Consider the following 22,513-nt stretch of genomic DNA (forward strand, 5'->3'; position numbering starts at 1 on the left):
TTTTGACAGCTCATCTATTCCTTGGTCAGGAGAAAAGGGCTGTCCACAGTTTGTAGCCTGGCTCTGGTGAAAGAACTACCCTGTTGGATAGATGTAAGAGGTGCAACGTTGATCATCTACTGTTTAAGTCTTTCTGCAAGATGATTATAACCCTAATGGAGATCCACAAAAGAAGACCTGTGGGAGAAGCAACAAGTGTCACTGATTAGACTCCATAAGAACTGAAAATTGATTCCTTTTATCACTTCCTGTCAATCCCTACTTCAGGAACTGTGTCAGAACACTGTCAGATCTTAGGGCCAGGGAGGCCATATTACAGATTACATACCACACAGAAATTCATGCAAAACTAGGTCAGGTCAAATGGACAGGTCAGGAGGAAGAAGCAGGTCTGAGACCAAACAGGGAAGAGACAGAAAATGATAGCAAGTTGGAAGAGTACTAACTACCAGGAGTGAATATCAGCTGAAAGCAAATGATAGGAGTGTTGCTTTTTTTTCAATATGTAACTGAGGTGACAAATTCTGAGCATCTTAACATTAAGTCTTACTTGATAGGGCATTAGAAGGTGAAGAGACCAAGACTGGAAGGTAAAGGGTGACAGATTGTTTCAGGAGGAAAGGGATCTTTGTTTACACTTTGTTGGGAATCCTGCAATAAAACTTTGGATTGCTGTTTTTTGAGAAAACCAAAACATTCAGATAAGCATTATTTTTGATTAAACTTTCATTGAAACTGCTTCTTATCCCTGGGAAGGAATTTCTGATCAAAACTAGTGAGAGCCTCAGTCTCCTCAGAATAACCAGTAGTGTGGTGATCAAATCCACATGGATGAATGCTGGTCTGAGGCCCTGCGTTTCTCACTGCAGGGAGGTGAAAAGCATCAGCCTGGGTTTGCTGAATCTTTGCTGAGTTCCCTGAATATTGCTATTTTTTTTAGGATTTATCTGGTTTTCGTTTGCTGTAACAATTTGGAAAAGTGTACAGATTAGACTAAGGGTAGAATATGGAACTTTTTCTGAAATAATGAAAAGTTTCTGCTTGAGAGGGATAACCGTTTCCTGGAAAACTCAAAATTTAACCAAATATTTGTCTGGGCATCTTAGTGAATTTAGTCGTAACAATTCCAAGTTCTTTTGTGCACCTTCTTGGAAATTCCTCATGTTCATCTTTCAGTGGAAAAGTGACAATATTCATATTGACACAGAACTGGGCATATAATTATCAGAGCAGCACTGGCTGTTAGGATGTATTCTAGCGAGTCTCTTTATTAACTTCTTTTTCCTCAATCTTCTTTCTAACCCTGTTCTATTCTTAGAAAGGTTAACTATCCAGGAGGTCAAAATCACAGTAATTTGGATGTGATTTTTAAGAAGACATGTGTCAGCCTTATAATGGAATTGTCTCAGCTTGTGTAAAAACATGCATATTAACTTTTATTTTCTAGGCAACTTTTGAGTTGGTATCAATTCTTCTTGAATTATCCACAAAAAATATTACATGTTGCAATTACTATAAATGTAGAGTGAAGATTTGAGTGCTTGCATTTTTAACAGCTTAGTTGGAGCAACAATGTCAGCTGGAATTCATAAATCCTGTGCACAAAAAAACCCCTTCAGTACTGCTTGTATAAATTTTTTTTAGGAGGAATTGTAATACTTTTCTGGTTTGAGGCTAGTGCCATTGCTGCTCATGTTTTTTTCTATAGGCAAATAGGATTGCTTGTTAGATGATTAAGATCATGTTTCTTTCAAAGATGTTAATTACGTGTAACTTACATACTTGTCTTTTTACATGCTTGGGATCTTACATGCTTGGGATTCTTTTTTGTGGAGGAAAAAATTCATAGAAACATAGGATCACAGGATAATTCAGACTGGAATCCAGGATCTGAGGAGGTCTCTAGTCTCCCACTCAAAGCAGGGTCATCTCTGAAGTGACTCAGAGGTAGCTCAGAGCTTTATCCATCCAGTTTGGTCTCAAAAACTTTGTAGGGATGGAGATTGCACAACCTCTCCAGGCAGCTGGAGGGCCTCATCAGAAATCGTTTTTCCTTATAAGCAATTTGAATCTCTCTTGTTTCAACGTGTACATTGTCTCTTATCGTCCTGAAGAAAACTACTAACCTACCCAGAGGCACTTGGTGGGGAGCTGTTAGGCTCTCCCATTCCCCAAACTCTCTTCACAGTACAGGTGCTTCAGCCCCCAAACAGTGATGCTTTAAAAAACTCCACTTTAATTTACTGGTGCTTGTTATGTATGGTTGGCCAAAATCTGGATGCGACATTCTGGTTATGGTCTAACAAGTGTGAAGTGGAGCAAAGTGATTTTCCTTGATCTACTGGTCATGCCTCTGTTATTACAGCCTTGGACACTGTTGGGGCTTCTTTGCTGCCAGCACACATGCCCAGCGCACACTCAGCTTCCTGTCTACTCAATGTTCTTTTCTTACTAGGGTAAAATTGATATTATTTGAAAGGGTTTTGGCATAAAAATGCATTACTCAGGAAGCAAGATTAAAGCTTTGGGGACATTTTTTTTGTGTGTGTTGGAGTTGTTTTGGAAATACATTTAGTAAAAATATAATCAAATTGTTAGATGAAAGACCCTGTATTTATTTAAAATGCCTTGGGAAAAAAAATTGAAGAGCAGTTCAAAACAGTTGTAATTATGTTTTACTTTGATAGGGTTTGCAGACATATAATTGTAAAAGGCACAACATCTTGATGAATGAGAAACTATATCCCATAGATATCATGGTATGAAACCTAAAATAATGAGAAATTTCTTATTCCATCAAACTACTGTATAGGTAAATTATACAGCTAATCTATTCCAGAACATAAAAAGCTCTTAAACTGTTACATTTAGCTTATTCTAAATTTGAACTGTATTTTTAAATTTTAGTTGTGGATATAATACATTGTCTGAGAAGCCCTGAGAAATTAATAGCTGTCCCAGCCACTCTTACCAAAACTTTTTTTTTAAGAGTAACAAGATGATAGTCTGAGCAAGGACAATACGTTCCATATGTTCTACATGGAAAAAATCAGGCTCTGTTTTTTATCCTTAACGCTTCATAGAATCATAGAAACATTTCGGTTGGAAAAGACCTTTAAGATCACTGAAGTGGTATTGAGACAACGCATAGGCTGACTTAACCTTGGCCACACCTCTATGCTGAATGAACTGTTGTCCTCATCATTGCTGGGTTCCACTTGCAGAGCCTCACACCTGTTATGCCGTGGGACCTGAGGAGGTGGGGCAGTCACAGAGGAGATGCACCTGCTGCATCACGAATGGACTTGTCAGCACTGCCCCCTGTCCCTTAAGTCAAGCTCTGTCTGGGCAGCGCTGTCAGTCATGGTGGTGCAGAGCTCAGAGAGGCAATGATTTTCTGTGGGGTGAATGCCATTACTCCCTGGTTGAGCTGGCAGGGCTTCAGAGCCCTTTCTGCACATCCTTCCATGAGAAGTGCTGCCAGAACTGACCCCCTACACTCTGTGTGCCTGCCCTGCTGGCATCACTCCTGGTGGCTGGTGCTTCTAAGGGCTTCTTTATGTGTGGGGAGCCTGGATGCTGTTACTTTTGGCCCTACCTGGGTCCCATCAGCAGCTGTAACGATATCTTAGGGCTCCTGGCAGCTCCCTTGTCTCCCCCAAGGTTCCCTCTGTTTCAGAATTTTGCCAGCACCAGAGCTGTTCGCCATGATGACTGAGTGCTAGTTTGATTGTCACCAAAAAAATGGGAAATTTTATGGGGTTTATTCTCATTGTTTTCCCAAAAATCTGGAAGGATAATTTTAAGACTGTGCAACATCAAAATTCTTTGCAATGTCATTTCAGTTTTCTAAAATGTGTTTTAAAAAGCAAGTAAACTCCAACTTTTCAGTGACATCATGGTAGACATGATAGGACTCAGAGGAGACCTTCTACTTCAAGGTCTGGAGACCAACCAAGGTACTATGCAGTGGCCCAAATCACACTAAACTAGATTTGGTTTAGACAAGCAGATCTCGCACTGCATCTCTGTTAACTGTAATGAGAGATTAGATATGTTAACTCATGTAGATTTCTGCAAAACCCCCATCTCTGGTTAAATTTCTGCATTCCTTATGAACTGTTTTAATTGCACTGAACTAACCCCCATGTAAAAAAATTCTGTGTTAAAAAAAATGAATGATCAGTTTTTCACTTGGCTCTAGACTTTATATGGGATTTGGGGAAAAAAATTGAAAAATTTAAGTAAATAAAAGAAATATGAATCTGTAATGTCCTGAAGAAAACATTCAGAGTGTTGATCTGTAGTAAACATTGGTCAGGACTAAAGTTTCACGGATTATGAAATAAGTTGTGAACACAAGCACTACTGGTAATTTCAGTATTTGGGAAATAAATAATGAAGTTATTTATTAATGAAATAATTGGCTTATTAATTAATTGATTTTTACTGCTTTTCTGACTTACATGTTGTTAATTGTGTCTTCCGAAAATCAATCAGTTTGTCTTAAATCAACCATCTAAAAATCCAAATAACACAGATCATAGAAAGGCTTGAAAATGTGGTGTTAAATCCACACTTACACTTTTGCTTGTTTGTAAAGCTAGAATTTAATAACATGTTTCAACTCAGGAAAATCAAGGAGATGTTGGGATATACTTCTAGATCCTGCTGTAGGTCTTAAAAGCTTAAGTTTAGACTCTTAGAGTAGCATTTCAGTTACCATCTAAATGCATTTGAAATGAGATTTTCCTTCTAAATGTAAAGACATATATTTTTTTTCCATTTTAAAAGCTTTTTCCTATTCTACATTGCAATGAATTTAAGACTTTACTGAGTATGTAATGATAACTGAGAAAAGGAGGCCAATAATGTTTTCTTCTCATAACCAGTTTCTAGCAGTTACTAGGGATGCTGGAAGCATGAAAAGCCATAGTCTCTGTTTTGTATGTTTTGACATATGATCCCCTGTCTTTCCACTACGATGGACAGTCTTTACCTCACCAGAGACTGTTAATAACTAAGCACTGAGACACACAGCTGGGTGTAGGAGATCTGTGTCCAGTGTTGTACTACTGTTGACTTGTGTATACGAAGTAGAGCAGCTCCAGCCAGAGAGTTTGAACAAATAGTACCCTGTAGCATGCAAAAAACTGCTTGTCATTGCATCCAGCTGGTGTCATTAATATTCAAACACCTGGTCTGATTCATGCAGAACAGGTATTGGTCCCTGCACTGTTTGCTTCATCTTGTGCAGCTGAGATGACTCAGCTTCCCTCATGTTACAGGAATCATCCCTTTTACAGATAAATTCTGTGCATTGATGAATTGTCTTTGTCTGAATATAAACCATTTTCACTGAAAAATTGCCAGGCATGTGTATCCTAAGGCACATTTGATGCTCTGAAAATATTTTTTAAAATCTTGTTTCTGTTGTTTCTTGAGCAGCTGTCTTCCACTCCCCATTCTGTTGATAGAATAAGTGATGTATCTATCTGAAAGTAAACCAGAAGATTGACTTCTCTTTACCTTGTATAGAATTGTTTGGGTTTTTCTTTCAAAAATCCACTTTCTAAAAAACTTTCTAAAAAAACTTTCTACTGAAGTTAAGCAATTAACTTCTAACTTTGGAAGTTGAATATGGAGTATAGTTCCTTGGATATAACTTGTGAGAGTCCTATACTACCTTGTATATGATAGATGGCGATTGAATATGTCTTTTATAAGTAAGACCATGAACCATCTTAAGCTGTTTTTGCTTTTCTGTTTCACAGATAGGAAACAGCATTTGAAACTTAAAGCTAATGGTGATGAGTTTAATTTAAATGAGATGCTATTTGGAATAGATAACACTTTCATTTTACTAAATTAATGGTGTGACAAAAGGAAATTCAAAGATGCTTCTATCTGTAATAAAAAAATGATGCTCTCTAGAATTCACCATGTGATTACATTACCTAATCTTATTCATTTTCTTACATAAAACATAGCAAAATGTTTCCTCTATGCATTACCATAAATGTAATTTCAGGCTTTATACAAATCTTTGTGCAAAAATCCCAAATAGCTCTGGAGTAGTCATATTGATACACCCTAATAAAACTGCAGCTGTTACAGTCAAAGGAGAGAAGTAAAGCTATGTTTGTAGGAAAGGTAGTGTCCTTTCTTTGACAAACTGATATAGCTGGAAAAAATAAACTAATGCTGTTTACTTTCTGTCAGGCTTTGAGAACTCCAGAATCCAATTCCCTAGTCCAAGCCCCCTCCCACATCTCAACTCAATGTGAGATGGGTTTTCCAGACACCACACAAGACTCAAAATGGAGGAAAGGGAATATATATATTACAATGACTGTACAAATAAATACTACAATACATTATATACAATCTCACCTATTTCTACCATGACAGAATAGTATTTACAATGGATCAAATCTCTTCTCCCCTCCAAATAAAAGTCCAGAAGGGGAGAAGGAAATGATCTTTTCCACTTTCAGAGCAGCAGTCTCTAAGGCAGCAGGCTCTCTTCCTCTCATGCAGCATCTGGATCTGGATCTCTGCCAGTACACACGAGGGGGTATCCAAGGCCCCTCAGCCCGTTGTCTTCAAGCGAGGGTCTTCTCTTCCGTGGACTGCGTAGCAGGGACAAAACTCGCGTCACCACGTCATATCGTGGGGCGTAAGACCCCCATGAAGGTCCCTTCCTCAGGGGATTCACCCCTGAGTCAGAACATCTTGGGCAGCTTTCAGCTGGAAGCCTTTGCCTCAAGAGTTCTACCAGAGCTCCTGTGCTCTGTCTCAGGCTACCAGCTTGGCAGCAGCGGCGAGGGGGGGCCAAGGTCACCCCCTCTACATTCCTTCGCTGTCCTGGTCCAGCTTTCCAGGATGCTTTGAGCTTCTCAGCTCTTCTCTGCAGTGCATGTTGCACTTCACCCCTCCCTTCTAGGAAGTGAGGGGTCTCCAAGGAGTTTGGGGGGGTTTTGGTTTCAGTTCTTATCCCAGCTTTCTCTCTCTCTCTCTGTAGAGCCTAGGTCTGCTCTCTCTCTGCTGCTGGGTCTCTCTCGGCTCTCTCAGACAACTCTGTGTCTTTCTTGGCTGTATGTTTGTTGCTGCTTCTTCAGTTATCTCTTGACTCTTAGCCACAATCTCTGGACACTGCTTCTGCTGCTGCTCTGTCTCTGCTCACTCAAGGTGGAGAAAACTCCTTCAGCTTTCCAGCTACAGGCACTTAGCTCAGTCTAACACTGTTCCAAGTCCTTGCAACCCCCCCGCTGGGGGCTGGCGGGGGGGCAGCCCCCAGTGGGGCTGCTGCTGTTTCTCCTCGTGGCTCCTACAACATGACTACTTCTTCAACAACAAAACTACAACTACCTTCTCTTCCATTCTGCTTGTGATATGTTTATATTTTGCAGAAGCACTCATTGGGTAAAACCTCAAAACTTCAAGGGCCACCACCCCCTGGGGTTTTACCATTTTATAACTTCAGGGGGAAAACTGTTTCCCCCCACCACACTTTCTTCTTCAGTTTTTAAGTAAAATGAATTTATAAAAATGCAGAATAATTCCAGTTTTGCCAAACTCTGAGCATCCTTTATACTTTGCCTTGTCCAGTTTCTTCAGCTCACCAGGCAGAATAACAACAAGCGTAGCTCAGAAGACTTAACTGGGAATGCAAGGTTCTTAAAATGTGAAGTATCTGCTACTGATAAGTATTTATGAGCCAGTCACAACATTAGGAGTATTTCAGAACTTGCAATTTAAGGACGGGCAATTACAGAACTGGTAGTTACTGGCAAATACTGAATTGCTTACCTATTGCTTCCCACTATAGGACAGAAGTCAGACATACACTACTGTGGTGCCAAGGTTTTTGAAAAGATAATGCAATTCAAAGTTTGAATTATTATCCATTTTCTTCTAATTGATGTTTAACTTCAGATAATTAAGTCTTTTTGATGGGAATCTGCATTAATGTAATTTCTCCCACTTCTTCACGCCTGCAGAGCATGTTTTGGGGAGTGAGGTGCTCTGAAATCTGCCGGTTGTATCATTTCATATCTCTACTGCACGTTTGTCCCCATCAGGGGAACAAGCACCTTATTTTAACAAAAGAGATCCACTGTATTTAACTTTCTGAATATTCCTATATTTGTAGGCTGTGTATGTATTACCAGTTTGTTTCAGTACCTCACTTCTTAAGTGGCTTTGCCAGTTATCTCTCCACCTGCCCTTTGGTTCACAGTTTGGATTGATTGCTCTGGGGTGCACAAGTGGGATTTCTTCTGGGTGCATCTGAAGTGGAAGATGTTTTCTGGGATCTCACCTAGTATGCTGCAGTTATGGATGGGTGCTCAGTTTAGCCCACAGTATACAAACACTGTGAATATGGGATCCTCAGCCCCACCCATGTCATTCTATGGCACTGCTGTACCCCACAGCACTGCAATAGCTGCTGATAAAGGCAGAACTCTCAAGTCCCTGCTCTCTCTCCTTTCAGAGCACTGACCTGTGGAAGCAGAAGAGCAGTGGCCAGCTGGAGGATTGAAGCTATGCTGCTTCAGAAAACCCAGATGCTTTTCACCAGCAGAGCATCTGTCCCTTACACTTGCTTAATTGCTGAAGCAGTGCTGACACCAAGCAACAGGCAGACTAAATATTTTAATTTAAGTGGGTTTAGAGTTGCTATTTTTGACAGATTAAATAACAGAACACTTCCTAATTAAGGCAAGTGAAATAAAAAGTGTTGGCATTTGCATATGGATATCTGCAGTAGCATTATTCTTTATAGTTACTGTACACTGTGTGACTGTATGTTTGGCCAGGGCTGATTCTGAGATTAAAAATTTTGTAGAGTATTTAACTTGATGGATGATCTTTCTTTCCTGAGGTCTGGAAAGCATTTTTAGATATCAAGAGCAGTTACATTTATTCCTCCCCTTTATGTAAGTGTTTTCACAGGGTGTTTGCAAGTATTGGGTGCATTCATGAAAAACATTACATTATAAACAGCTAGTGTCAAGGCAGTCAGCAACAGTGCAAGTGCATTCGCAGCAGAGCAAGGGATTGCAGCATATGGGGGGTTTCCTGAGCTGGGAAAGCCCCAGAGGAGTGCAAAGACTCACCAGGAGCTGGCAGTGTGGTGTTGGGTTGGGACAGTTGTAACAGCAGACACTCTACTCCCACAAAGGGCAGCCCTAAGGATTGCAACCAGCTTCTTTTGTCCTGTCTTACATGTACTGTCTCAAACAGACATTGTATTAGGCAATACTTGGAATGCTTATTAGCAATGCTTCATGGTTTTTAAATAACCTAGCTTAATGGCAATTATGTGTGAAATTATGATGAAAAGTTCTCAAAATGCTGTGTCATACAAATTGAAGAGCTACTTTTGCCAAAGCACAGTTATGTGTTTTTTTCTGGAAAAGAAGTAGTCAAAGGGCAAGATACTGTCTTTTGTCTCCTGAAAAAGACAAAAAGAAGCAAATAGCCAAAGTTTGTCTTTCATTTCTTCAGTTGGTCTTAGAACTCTCTCTATCTGATCATCAAAGCTGTAGCATCGTAAAAGATTTGGCAGAGGGTCGTGCTAGAGAAAAAAATTCTGAGTACCTCTAACCATGAGCAGCTCAAAATTGTGTATTATTTTCTGCTTATATATGGTTGTGAAAAGAATTGTATTTAACATTTTAATGAAAAACTTCACTTTTGCTATTGACAAATGAGGTTCCATCACAGACCAGAATTTGTTTTTTGTACACTTTACCTTGCTGATTTAGACATGAAGAACCAGGAGACTCAAATTGGAAACGGTTCTTGTTTGTAAACTTGTATATATTTCTTAGCTTGTCTTTATCTTTCTAGGGACAAATTCTGGTTTATTCAGTTTCGAACTCAATACAGGCAAGTAACACAGACTGTTTCCTGAAGGTGTGGTTGGAGGGAGTCAGAGGTACTTCTGATATAGGTCTGGAGGGGATGTGCTTTGATTGGTTTTGTGGTACTGCATTGGGGCTGCAGTAGGATCAGGGCCTCATGGGCACTACCTATGGAATTCCTGATGTGGGAGGTAGGACATGCAAGACAGCAGAAGTGGATGTCTCTAAGCATCCAGGACATAAGATCGCTGCAGTACCTTGTGTCTTATCTCTACAAAGTTGAGGTCATGACCCTCTCTGCCATGAGAGATTGTCTGCAGTGACTACCGATGACTAAAACCTGCTCAGGCTTCTGCTCCATGTTGTGTGTAACCTCTCATAATGTTCAGTATGTTGGGGAATAGATTTTAAGTGGTTGGTCAGCTTGGTCAAAGCTTATAGTACAATAAAGTGTTATGGAAAGGTGCAGAAGGAGAGATGCATTTGGTTTGGACCTTGCCAAGATTTTGAGGACTAAACTAATTTTCTGTTGGCAAATGAGGCCCAGTAGTATGGACTCAGTTTTGCATGAATGACTTAGTTTGACAAATTCAGTCCTGGCAATCAAAGATTATAGAGATACAGTCTAAAAAATTATCTGTTTCTTGAGAGGTTTCTGGCAGTAAAAATTCCACTTTTTTAAGCTTCCCCTCAGTTCAGTGTGGCACTGAGAGTTTTAGATCATCACTGGCAGTGATAAGCACAGATTTTTGTGGACCTACCTAATAATTTTAACTCTTCAGTATGCAATTAGTCTGGACAGTGTTTATTTGCAGACTCTTGAGAAGTATGGACTAGGTTCTAAAATGTGTATTATTGCAATTGCATAGGTGCCCAGGGCACATAATCATTCAATATAACAAGCCAGAATTAGGAGTGAAATATAAAAGTGTATTTCCTTTGTGAAGTAGAGACAGAAGTTGCATTTCCTATCGCCTGGGACAGAGAAGTGTCAGTCCTCTCTTGTCTTTCCCCTTGCACCCCTTCTGTAATGAGAAGGAGAGGTCCTGCCAGCAATGCTGTGGATAGTTTGATGGCATAGCTCTTTCTTGGTAATGTGCATTGCAGAATATTGAGCAAACTACATGTTGCCCAAAATGTTGCAGGGTAGCTCACATTGGTTCATCTGATACAAGTTATGTCAAGTTAAATGAAGTCCTCATGTTTTTTCCATAATCTCCAGGACACTGTACTTTCACAAGAAGTGAACTGAACTGTAACCCAAATAAACTCAGTTTATAATAAATCCAAAAGCATGTATTGAATATCTTGCTGTGTTCCAGTATCATAGGTCAAAAATACAACTGAGTGCTAATTATGCTGTTTAATGCAACTATTTGAAAGTCTGTTTCCAACCTTTTTTATTGGTCTCACATTTTCTTATTCTATTAGCAGCCCATTTTCTGCTCCCTTCCCTCCCTATTTGACATTTCAGAATGAATAACAAAGCAGTTTTTTTAAGTGCATATGCATTTCCTCAAGGAAATCAGAGCTTGAGCACACACATTAGTCTTTGCATGCATGCCAATGAAGCATGAATAAAAATATGTCTGCCTTTGCTTGCCTACGTGCCAAAACTTGACCTTCCACGCTTTGAACTCTTGCTCCAAAATGCAAATGCATAATTCAAGAGGACTGAGGCAGAATAGTGTTGAGCATAACTTCTGGGTATATGATTTCCATAGCAAAATACTCAGATTTGAATTACAGTTCTAAACTGTTCCACAAAAGAGGTCGAGGAAAACCAGGGCAGCCAGTGGCCAGGGCAGTAGGGCCTGGCCAGCAGACAAGTCCTGAGGACTGTTTTCTTTCTGGAGAATGTCTCAGCAAAAGTAAGAACATTAACCTCCATGTGAATTTCAGATATGAAGGTGAAATAAGTAGGAAAAAACCACCTATGTGTGTCTCAAGAAACTGTATGCAAGACCATCATGAATTGTCTTTCCAAAGTAAACTATTCTGGGTATGTACCAAAGTGTAGCTTGTAGGAAAGTCAGTCAGCTTCCAGTACTGACAGGTGGGATGGTAGCTAAGCAAATATTTTGGAATAACAGGGGTTGACTATTGCTTAGGTCTAATGTGCTTCACTTTTTTTTTTTTTTGTCCTTTCCCAGATGCTGGTAGTACTCTCAAAAGAAAATTGTTATGGTGCCAAACATAGTGTTGCATATAACTGAATTAATTTATTAACAATAAAAATAAATGTTGAAGGTAATGGTGGTAGCAATCAAGTCATTTTTTGTCTCATTATATCCTGAAGAAGCACAGCCCATCGTGACACAGAAGAATGATGTTTAAGAGTCCAAATGGGTACACTATTGCTTATGTGCATATTTGTTTTCCCTTCCTGCACAGACACAACCAAGGCTGCTGTATAAAAAGAAATGAGTACAGACTGGTAGCCTGTGACCCCTGGTACACAGATTTTTCTTTTCCTCTGCTGAGTACTTGTCCTGTTTGGAAATGTCATGGGACATATTCTTCACTTTGTTTTACAGTCCTCGGTAGCTGAAGAAAATGAGACGTTATTGCTGTAGAAAAAAAATTCACCCACCCTGCCACAATTATTTACCCATGTGTGTGCATTCAGATGTTGATATGCCCCTATTATAGCACAGACTTACTAGAAACTATGGGTACCGGGAGAAGCCTTGTTCACCCTCAAATTACCAGCTAAGTTTTCCTGCTTCCATGGAACCAGGAATTCAATCAGTCATTGCTGCCAACTCCAAAGGATATCACCAAAGTGCTGATGGAAACGATGTAGAGTTATCTTGCAGGGATAGTTTAGAAAGATATTTTCTTAAATGCTGTGTTCCAGAATTGTATGAATTAGTCAAATGTGTCTTCTGGAATTCTTGTAGCATTTAGATGGAGGCTTTATTACTTTTATAATGCATTCTTTCTCAGACTTCTCAGAAATGTCATAAAATGTGTTGAAAACTTGTACAAAAAGCATCTTAGAAGACGCAAAGCAAAATCTTTCTACAGTCCCCAGGATTTTTTTAAAAATTAATTTAGTGCAATTAAAATTTCTTTTATTCAGACATATTTCTGTACAAAAATTAGACTTCAGAGATAGTGTTCTATAGCTCCTACAGCTTAGAAAAGATTTTCAAAGGTTCTAATGTCTTTAGTGCCTTAGACAATGTTCTCTCAATTTGTTCATTTGAATTTGGCATAATCATACAAGCCTTGATACATTTTACTTCTTTCTTATTTTACTTAATTCGTTTGTATCTTCAGTGAAAAATATGGAATGAAGAACAGCAGTGATATACTCCAGCCAAATTTTGCAACATGCTTAGTACTAGCTACTAAATTTCTTTTCACTAAGGATACTGACTGCTTTCCTAGTTTGAATTAAAAGATTTGTTTGTACACTTAATTTTCTTCAATCTCTTTCCATCAGTGGAAAATCACTGATAAAGCACCAGCTGACCATTAGAAGACAGATAAAATGGAATGATGCATTTTCATTACTGTCGTATTCTCTCTGAATTATTTTTTTTCTCCCTTCTAGGACGGTTCTATTTACTCTGACCTCTGTAGTTGTGCTTGTCATCACTACTGACTGGATCAGCTGGGACAAGCTGAATCGTGGATTTCTGCCAAGTGATGAGGTCTCAAGAGCCTTCTTGGCTTCTTTCATCTTGGTGTTTGACCTTCTTATTGTCATGCAGGTACACTCTCCTAATATTTCATTCCAACTGCTGAGGCTGCCTGGTCACTCTGTTTCATCTGGAGCAAATGGTGTTTAGCTAAGGCTACATGAAAGTAAATAAATGCTTAGTTTGCAATCACTATTAGTAGGGGCATATTATAACATCAGTCTCAGTGACTTTGCAAAAAGACCACTGGCCTTTTACTGTGAAAACATTGCTGATTTCTCTTCTTAGACTACCAGGTAAGAACTACATGACTTTCCCAATTAGTAAGTGTTTTCTGCAAAAATTATATCAGGAAAAGAAACATAAGCTGTTTTGTAAATCCAGAGCTTCTCTTAGGAAGAAGAGATAAATTCAGCCAAACAAGAAAGAAATACTTCTGTATTTCAAGCTTTTACAATAATGGGCATACACACATTACAGCAATTCAGTAGATGAAAATTTGCTATTAAGCTTCAACTTTCCACTTTTACATGAAGATTTCCTTACTTTGATGACAGATTCTTGTACTATCTTCTGCCAGCAGGGTTAACTGGGGATATGATTCCCTGTAGTCTGCCTGATGTCTGCGCCTTTGAATCTAGCTGTTAGGAAAGGAATCTGGGTCACAAGTATGTGGCCAAAAACCTCCTTCATGTGATGCTGTACTCTCCCCTTTACATTTGTCTGTGGTTTGAGCCCCTTGTGAATAATTTACCCAAAGCTCTGTAAAAAATTGGGTCATTTGGACTGAGGCACTGAAGATGAGTATTGAAGGCCCGAATGAATTTTGCTCTTAGTCCTAGATGTGTTAGACTGATGGTCAGCAAATAATTTGAGAAGAACCAATGTGTCCATTGTTTCCAATAAATTACTAAGTCTGCTAGCAAAGACCATTTCTTAGACACTTAGTTCTCCTTAATGAGCTATCTATTGCTTGAGCAATTGTCACAGAGGTGACACTGGTGACACTCAGGTTTTATCACTGCTGTACTAGGACTTTAAAGCTGCATACAGTCCTATAGTTCAGTTTTGTTTTCTAATGTCCACCAATGGTCAGTGCTCACTGTGGTTCATGGTTAGAACTAGGAGGATAAGAAAGGAAATACTGTTTTTCTGGTAAGATTTCTGGTGCTTTGTTTTCTCTCCCTTTGAATTTCACATTTTGTTTGATGCTTCAAATAGATTCAAGAGAATTTATAATAAATGATTTTACTTTGCAGGACTGTAATGAAAGTGTGAGTGAAAATACAGGATGTATCAAGCTATACTGAATTTGATATTGAGTTCAGGGTAGAGAAACAGAGCTGTCTTCATACCAAGTAATTATTAAACCATCCTTTTGACTTTGAAAAATGAAATTCCAACCTTGGAGTTGCTGAATATAGAGAAGAATTGTATGTGAAACAGCTTGTCCTGAGTAGTCATTCATATTTTTACAACACGAAGCAAGAGGGTCTTTTAAATTGCATTTCTAACAGGTATTTGTGTGATAGAATTATTTGTTTATTTTAAGTTATTTATTTCGACTATGAAACTGTATTTTATTTGCAGTGCAGTTCTAACATCATTGCATTGCTACTGCAACAAACTCATGTTGGGAGAGCAAAGTATTAAATCACACAGAATCACAGAATGGGTGAGGTTGGAAGGGACCACAGTGGGTCATCTGGTCCAACCTCCCTGCTCAAACAAGGTCATCCTAGAGCACATGGCACAGGATTGCATCCGTATAGTTCTTGAATACCTCCAGTGAGGAGATCATGATCATTTGACTCAAGCATGCTTTAGAATTACATGTCTCTAGAAATTCTTTCTAGTAGTGTTTGTTTCACAGATTTTTTTTTATTTTTTTTTTTATTTACCAACCTTTGGGAACAAATTAGAAAAAAAGCAACCAAAAATGAATGCTTAGTATTAAGCAATTTTTGTTTGAGGCTGATATTAAGTAAGAACACAGATTACTTCTCATCTGCTTTTTGAGTACAGGCATTTTCTGTCCCTCTGAATGGTAGGATCCAGACTGCAATTGTGACTGTGTTCAGCAAGAACAAGTTTCAAGTTTTCAAGAGAAAACCACTTGAGTTTGGAAAACCATTCTCAAAGCTGTGAAAAATATTCACATAATTGTAAAGGTTGGCTCTGCCTTCTTAGTATTATTATAATTTAGTATTTAACTAAGTCCTATGTCAGGCAAAGAAAGCAATAAAGGCCTAAGCAATCTTTACGCTGAAGAGCTGCCTTTTTTTCAATTAAACATGACCCAGGCAGACAGGTAAAGAGGAGAACACAACAGCTGAATCTTATACAGACAGTTATACATGAGTGATGCTTAAGGCTATGTGCGTTTTTTACCTTTGGTTTCCATCCTGCAACACACTCTGTCTGCCTCCCAGCCCCACTCTCCTTCTAGAGTGCAAAGTCTCTTCTAGTCCAAGCACTCCACTGGATATTCTAGGGATGTATCAGGGAGACAAGCACAGTTGAGAAACAGAGTAGAAGGCAGAGACATGTGACTGATGTGTCAATGTGAAAGTTATAATGACAAAAATATTAAGGCAATCCAAGAAAACAGATCGTGGAGAAGGTTGCAGGATAGCAACAACTGTCCAGGACCTCCTGGATAGTGTGGCTGGCTTCTGGCTCCGGCTGTGCTCCTGCTAACCTTGCTGGGACACATCCCTTCACATCTGCCATCCCTAGAATAAAGAAAAGGGACCCTCAGTGCTTATTTTAGATGGCTGCTGTGTATTCATCTCCATGTGATTTTAATTGCTCTATCTTTAAAGTCAATTAAGAGATCAAGGTATAGTTGGGGTGCCCATCCCTTAAGTCATAACAGAAAAAGGGTTATAAGGATTGCATAGCTTGAGTACAGAGCTGCAGCCCTGCAAGGATGCTACTCAGCTGTTTCTACACCTGGTAAAAGAGCCACAGTAGCATTTCTCTGCAAGTATGCATTTTTGGACCATGTCTGACTCTGGCAGGCAGGTTGATCTCCACTTCTCCCTCTGCTATCTGTCCATATTTTGAATAGAATTTAAGTTTCACTGGGTCTAGGACAGTGTATCAGAGTTAACACCCATTTTAGGCTGTTTGAGAGGCAACACAGAAGACTTAATTTCAGTCTTGATTATCAGGACATTATCCAGTGTAAATAAAAACACTGATTTTTTTTCTAAGTATAAAAATTGCATATTTAAATATAGAGATTGCATATTTTCTCTTTGAAAAACAACAGATCAAATTCAGTCCAAATGTAGATGAGCATTAGTTAATTTTAAAGGACATATGCTTGCTTATAGTAAGAGAGTAAAAACCCTGCACATTTGTTGGTTTTTTCTCAGTATGGAAGTGAGGAAGTCAAGTCATTTTCACAGTGTGTTAAATTATGCTGTCCTCATAATTGAGATGGCAAGATGCCAACATATGTATATTTCTGGCGCTCATAGCATTCACTGCTGTACGTGGGCCTCATTATATTTTTAGCATTAGTTTCAGACTGAGTGCAAGACCACATCTATTAATGCAGAATACATGGTAGTGCTATTATCATGTAATAGAACTTTTTAATTCACAAAATTCATTCTCTTTCTCAAAGATGTAAAGGAAAAGGCGTTATTTAATGGAGTAAATATGAAAAATTGAACTATAATCCCACATTCCAAATATCTGTATTTAAACAAGTAGACAATAACTGATGCATTAGTCTATATACTGCTTTTTATTTATATTTTTATGTATGTATGTGTGCATTTATTTATTTATTTGTTTGTTTTAATTTTTATGATGCCATGTTCTTAGTGACTTTGCTAATGGATAGGAGATAGTTGTGGCTGGATTATTAAACCTTGTGCGTCCAAGGTAGGTGAATCATTTCAACTCGGTAGTGTCTTCTGTGAGTGGTTATAGGTTTCTCCGGATTTGTGAAAGTCCATGGAGTATTTCAGCATCGTGTGGATTTACATGCTATAGCTCACTTGCTGAGCACTTTGAAAGTCCTATGGCATAAATTCTTACAGCTCTTAAGACTTACTGCAACTTTTTGTCTGGCAGTACAATCAGATACAATGTCTAAGTAATTTAAAAGCTGCCTGAAAATAGTATTTGTTACCAAAAGTAGAATTTATTCTTCAACAAACTGAAGAAATTCAGTAGCTGATGAGTGGAATAGACAGAAGCCAGGCAGCATTTATGTATCGCAGAGATTCTTTGAGAAGGCTCTTATAAGTGAATCTTTACCCAAACCAGCAAAATAATACCATTAATATCAAATGGGATTACACTTGTAAATAAAGAGAATAGAATTTTGTCCTTTCAGGTAACTATAAAGAGATGAAGGTCAAAGAGAGTTCGATAATTAACAACGTTACTTTATGACTAGTGCTGGATCTCTGCATATGTAGATATTAGAATATCAGCAGGTGGATTTTTTTTTAATAATAACCATTTTTCAAATTTTGCTTGAATAGTTAAAGATTGAGTAGAAATATGGTCTTGTCCACACAAAGTGTGCAAAGACTTGATTTTTAGAGTTGTGTCTTTTTTAGAAAATCTGTTTAACTCTGGAAATGTAATTTAATGTTACTATTAACTGGATTTACACTCTAATTTGATAGAATTAATTTACACACATGCAAACAAGAGGAGAATCTTGATTTACACTTCAAACAAAATACACAGGTATAGTAGTTTTCCTTTGACACAGATAAGGAAGAAATGATTTTGTGTTCATAGACAAGCAGGATATACAAAATAATTTGTCATTCCTGTCAAGTAGACTCTCATCTGTACATTTGATTCAAGGATGGTATGTAATTTTTTTTGTTTTCTATCAAACAACAGTGGTAAGTCGTTGTAAGTAGCTGATGTATAGTTTGTTCCTGAGGAATTTGCCAAACTTTGAATGAAAATGTTCTTCTAAAAACCTTCCATTCAGTACAAAAACTTCTGAAGATGGGAGCATGTGAATGTCATCATACCTTTGCCAAGCTTTGTAACATTTTGAAAGCAATATAACAAAGGACAAATCAAAACCCATAAGAAATGTCTGTGTTTAGCAGATAGCAAATAGCTTTTCCATCATCTCTGACATTCAGAATTTCTGTATGTGAGAAGTTACTATGGGTTTTTAATCATGTACTACTTGTCCTTTCAAGATGTGAACCTAGCCATAAGGGCAGGTGACCAGTGACAGATTTTTCAGATGAGTCAGGATAGATGGGATTTCACCTTCACTAAAGCTGATAGCTTATTCAGCTCCATTACTGGTGTCCCCAGCTGTTACCATATGGCAAGGTTGTATAGGGAGGAGCCATATACCCTGGACTACTTCTGTCAGACGTTATGTGGAGTGTTTCATTTCACACAGAGTACGTTGCTCTTCACTAGCAGATTTTAGACATACCTGTCAAAGAGCATTACAGAAAGGGATAACCATTTTGAAGACATATTTGTACTCAGCGGATTGCGCAATGTTTGCCAAGAAATCCTGCTGTGAGGGCTGGCTTTGTGGTGCTGTATCTCGTATGTCCTGCAGATCTCTGAAGGAGAAGGGACAAGTTCAAGTGAGGTAACTTTGGGAGAAACCTTGCTGTAGCAAGTAATAGATTTTTCTTCCAACAAAGTCTCTTATACTATAAAGACTTTTCCCTTTTCTTTTGTCCTTTCTACATCCTTATCCTTCTATGGAATGTGGAAGTGTTCCTTATCAGCACTGATGTAAAACATTCAAAAATAATCCTGAAATAAAAGTGAATTAAGAGGACCAGAAAGGAACAATCTTAATGTAAAGCTTCACTTTATTCGTACTTACCATGAAATTCAAGTGACATATCTGAGTACATTCCTAAACACTGTTTAGCCAACAAAATGATAGAAGTTTCTCATGCCGTTACTGGTACCATGGCATTTCTTTCTAGTGGATCAGATGCAGGTTTTTCTTGCCTATCCTAGGCTTGTTCCTTTTCTTGAATCTGCTTTCACAGATGCAACTCATGGATTTATATCTACATTGAATTTCTCAGTCCCAAAGTGCTTTGTTTTATTTCCTTGAAAGTTACTGTTTTGAGTGATATCAAGTCTTTCTCCTTTCAATTTTGAACATAGGATAGTAGCTCTCCTGAGCTCCACTTTCATCCATCAGACATCTGTTTTCTCTTAACTTTCCTGTATCATCTCTCTGTGACTGATGTCAAGGGAGTGGGTATTTTCCTGACTGTCGTGTACTGAGAGGGACAAGTTAGTGTGCTCCCAGAAATGGCCAGCTCAGGAATGAGCAGGTGGAAATGGAGACAGAGTAAAATTTCCTTGTCCATCTCCTGACACAGAAGTGAGTCTCTGAGGAACCAGTGCATGGACGCTCCACACCTCTTTCATGTTGTTGTTTTTTGAGGACAAGGCAAAGAAAATGGAAATGTACTATACTTATAGATCAGAGAATGAAAGAATGCATTTGTAATCCAATGCTTTTATTTTGGAGGAAAACACTTTTGAGTTTGATGGAAGTGTACACTGTTTATGTAAAAGGATGATGAGGGGGGGAAAGTACAGCATTGATATGTATAATTAAAACCCAGAAGTTTCTGTTGAAATATTTCCAAAATCCAAGTTCCTTCTGAAAATCCTTGAAACATTCCCTCGCCCCCTTGCCAGAACCCACTATAAACTACAGTTTATTTCTTCAAGTCTTTCAGTAACTTTTGGTACTAAAACAATTATAAACAAAATAATTTTCTGCTGAGAAAAGGTGGATGTATCTTGTCCCTTATTGCACATTATATAGCTTACCTTTTTAGTGAGTTTTTTTTCTTGCAATGTTCTCATTCTGTGCTTGTCTAGTTTGATAATCAGCACCATCATTTTATGCTGTGGATTTTTGTCAAACAAGGCAAATACGGTATTTTTAAGTACACTTCAGCCTTTATACTGGTTGCAGATGGTTCAATCTTGCTTGGGTGCATTGTATTTTTCTCAGGCATTATAAATTCGACTCCACTGTTTTCTTCAGCTGCTGTAACTTGGTGTATTTGTGCTGACCAGAATCCTCTCGTGCCAGTTTATACTGGCTGAGGGCTGAGCCCTTTTTTTAGCTCTGTCACTTAGTTCCTCATTTGCAGAAAAGGAACAACTGTAGTTCTTTTCTTTCACTAGTTGTGTGATTGTCTGCTTAGACCCCAAGGAGGCTGTCTGACTTGCTACAGCTTCTGGTATAATCAGGCACCAGTACCAGCTGGAGCGTCATGGCTCTGAGATGACTACACACAAAATGAATTAGCTGAAAAAGCTTCTCATTTGTCACAGTTGTTCCCTTTTACCATGACAATGGGTATATGCTATATATGTGACAATGAGACCCTTCACTGGCAGTGCAGGTACTTGCCTGACATAATGAAGCGGTTTTCAAAAGCAGACCTAGCATTTTCACATACTGCCCCTTGAAACCAACATATCCAGCCCAAATACACAAAAAACCATGGAATTCTAGGAAAAAAAAAATCTGGAAATTGTTTGCAAGTCTTTCACAGGACTATTTTCATTTTTTCACATATTCTGCTATAAACAGTGTGTGATAGGCTTTCTTATTGTGGGATGTATGTCTGAGAAGTGTTGTGTTTCTTAAGACTATATTGGAGTGATTTGTGTTGGTATAGCGTGATGGTGACATTCAGATAATTTCAACTCTCCACAGCATTGCTCTGGAATATATTATTTGATTGTAGAAATCTGTTACACGAGTTTCTGTCTAAAAATCAAAAACCTGAGATAAGATTGAACTGGTTTAGTTACTTTCTGTGTGAGAGAATTGCTTGTATGTGACTTAAAAAGAAAAAGATAAACCTCAGTTTGCCATAATTAGGCAGAGTGTTGCCTTATGACAAGTTTTATGCCATCCATAGCTTACATTTAGCTACAAGGCATACTGAATTTACAGGACTTAGGGACAGGTTGTACAGGGTGTATAGATCTGCCTATCAACAGTACTGAGTTCAAGTAAAGAGAAGGAGCAAAACCAACTTGTTTGCTCTTAATCAAATCTTTGAGGGGAACTGAAACAAGAATATGCTTGATATTGTTGGTCTAGCTGCGTTATTTCTGCAAAACTGATTGAATGACAGATGTTTATACCTCCTTGAAAAGTTTGAAGCTTTTTATATGAGACATTAACAAAAACACATGCTTACTTTTATTGCCTTTGACTTTTTCTAATGTGCTAAAAAGCTGCTGCTTTTCTTTGTATAACAGAAGGGACATATGTAATCACTGAGTGTCTTGAGATATTGAATACGTTACATGTTTATGCATCTTTTAGAATCAGAATTTATTGAAACCCTCGATAAGTAATTTATTCTCATATGTATAGAGAAGGGCAAGTATTCCCTAGTGATTTTAGTGATTTGAAATTATGGTTGCAATGGTTTCTGATTTTGAACTAATATTTAATTACTTAGCTGTATTGTATTTGGCATCATGTCCCTTTGTAGGTCATAGGTGTTGTATAAGTCTGTCCTTAAGTGGAACAAGTTTCTAGTTTCCTACTGTTCAGAAGTTAAGAAGTTTCCCTTTTCTGGGAATGTTTGCCTGCCTGTCCTGTAATGCTTATTAGGGAAGGAAATTCCCCAGCATAACACTTGCCAGATCTGAGAGACAGATTGGGAACCAGCATTGCCTAACAGTGTAGCAGCAAAGAAGCTAAATCAACATGCCTCTAGAGTCTCCCAAATGGTCTCAGTAGTGCGCTGCACCTGACTTTGGATTGTGCTATGTCTCAGCTGGTCCCCAAATAATTAACCTCTTCTCTATCTCTTCCTAGTAGTTAGACAATATTTGCAATATAATTCTTCATTAAGATTCCTTAGAGCCCTACCTGAGCCAACAGGTGCTGTAGGCACATCAACACATTGTCACTATTGTTGAAATGGTACAAACAGAGACAAAGGTGATGTTAATCAAACT

The 22,513-nt window shown here is 38.4% G+C and overlaps 1 protein-coding gene across 2 annotated transcripts in view; it reads left to right on the top strand.

The window, feature by feature from the left end:
- Positions 1-22,513, top strand: part of TMEM117 (transmembrane protein 117) — a 194,492-nt gene that overhangs the window by 139,283 nt on the left and 32,696 nt on the right. For both annotated transcript variants that reach the window (XM_032687910.1, XM_032687911.1), the window contains one exon: positions 13,435-13,594. In XM_032687910.1, coding sequence (XP_032543801.1) covers positions 13,435-13,594 — 160 coding nt within the window. The remainder of the gene's footprint in view (positions 1-13,434; positions 13,595-22,513) is intronic.

The sequence above is a fragment of the Chiroxiphia lanceolata genome, chromosome 5 (assembly GCF_009829145.1).
Source record: "Chiroxiphia lanceolata isolate bChiLan1 chromosome 5, bChiLan1.pri, whole genome shotgun sequence".
Taxonomy (NCBI): Eukaryota; Metazoa; Chordata; class Aves; order Passeriformes; family Pipridae; genus Chiroxiphia; species Chiroxiphia lanceolata.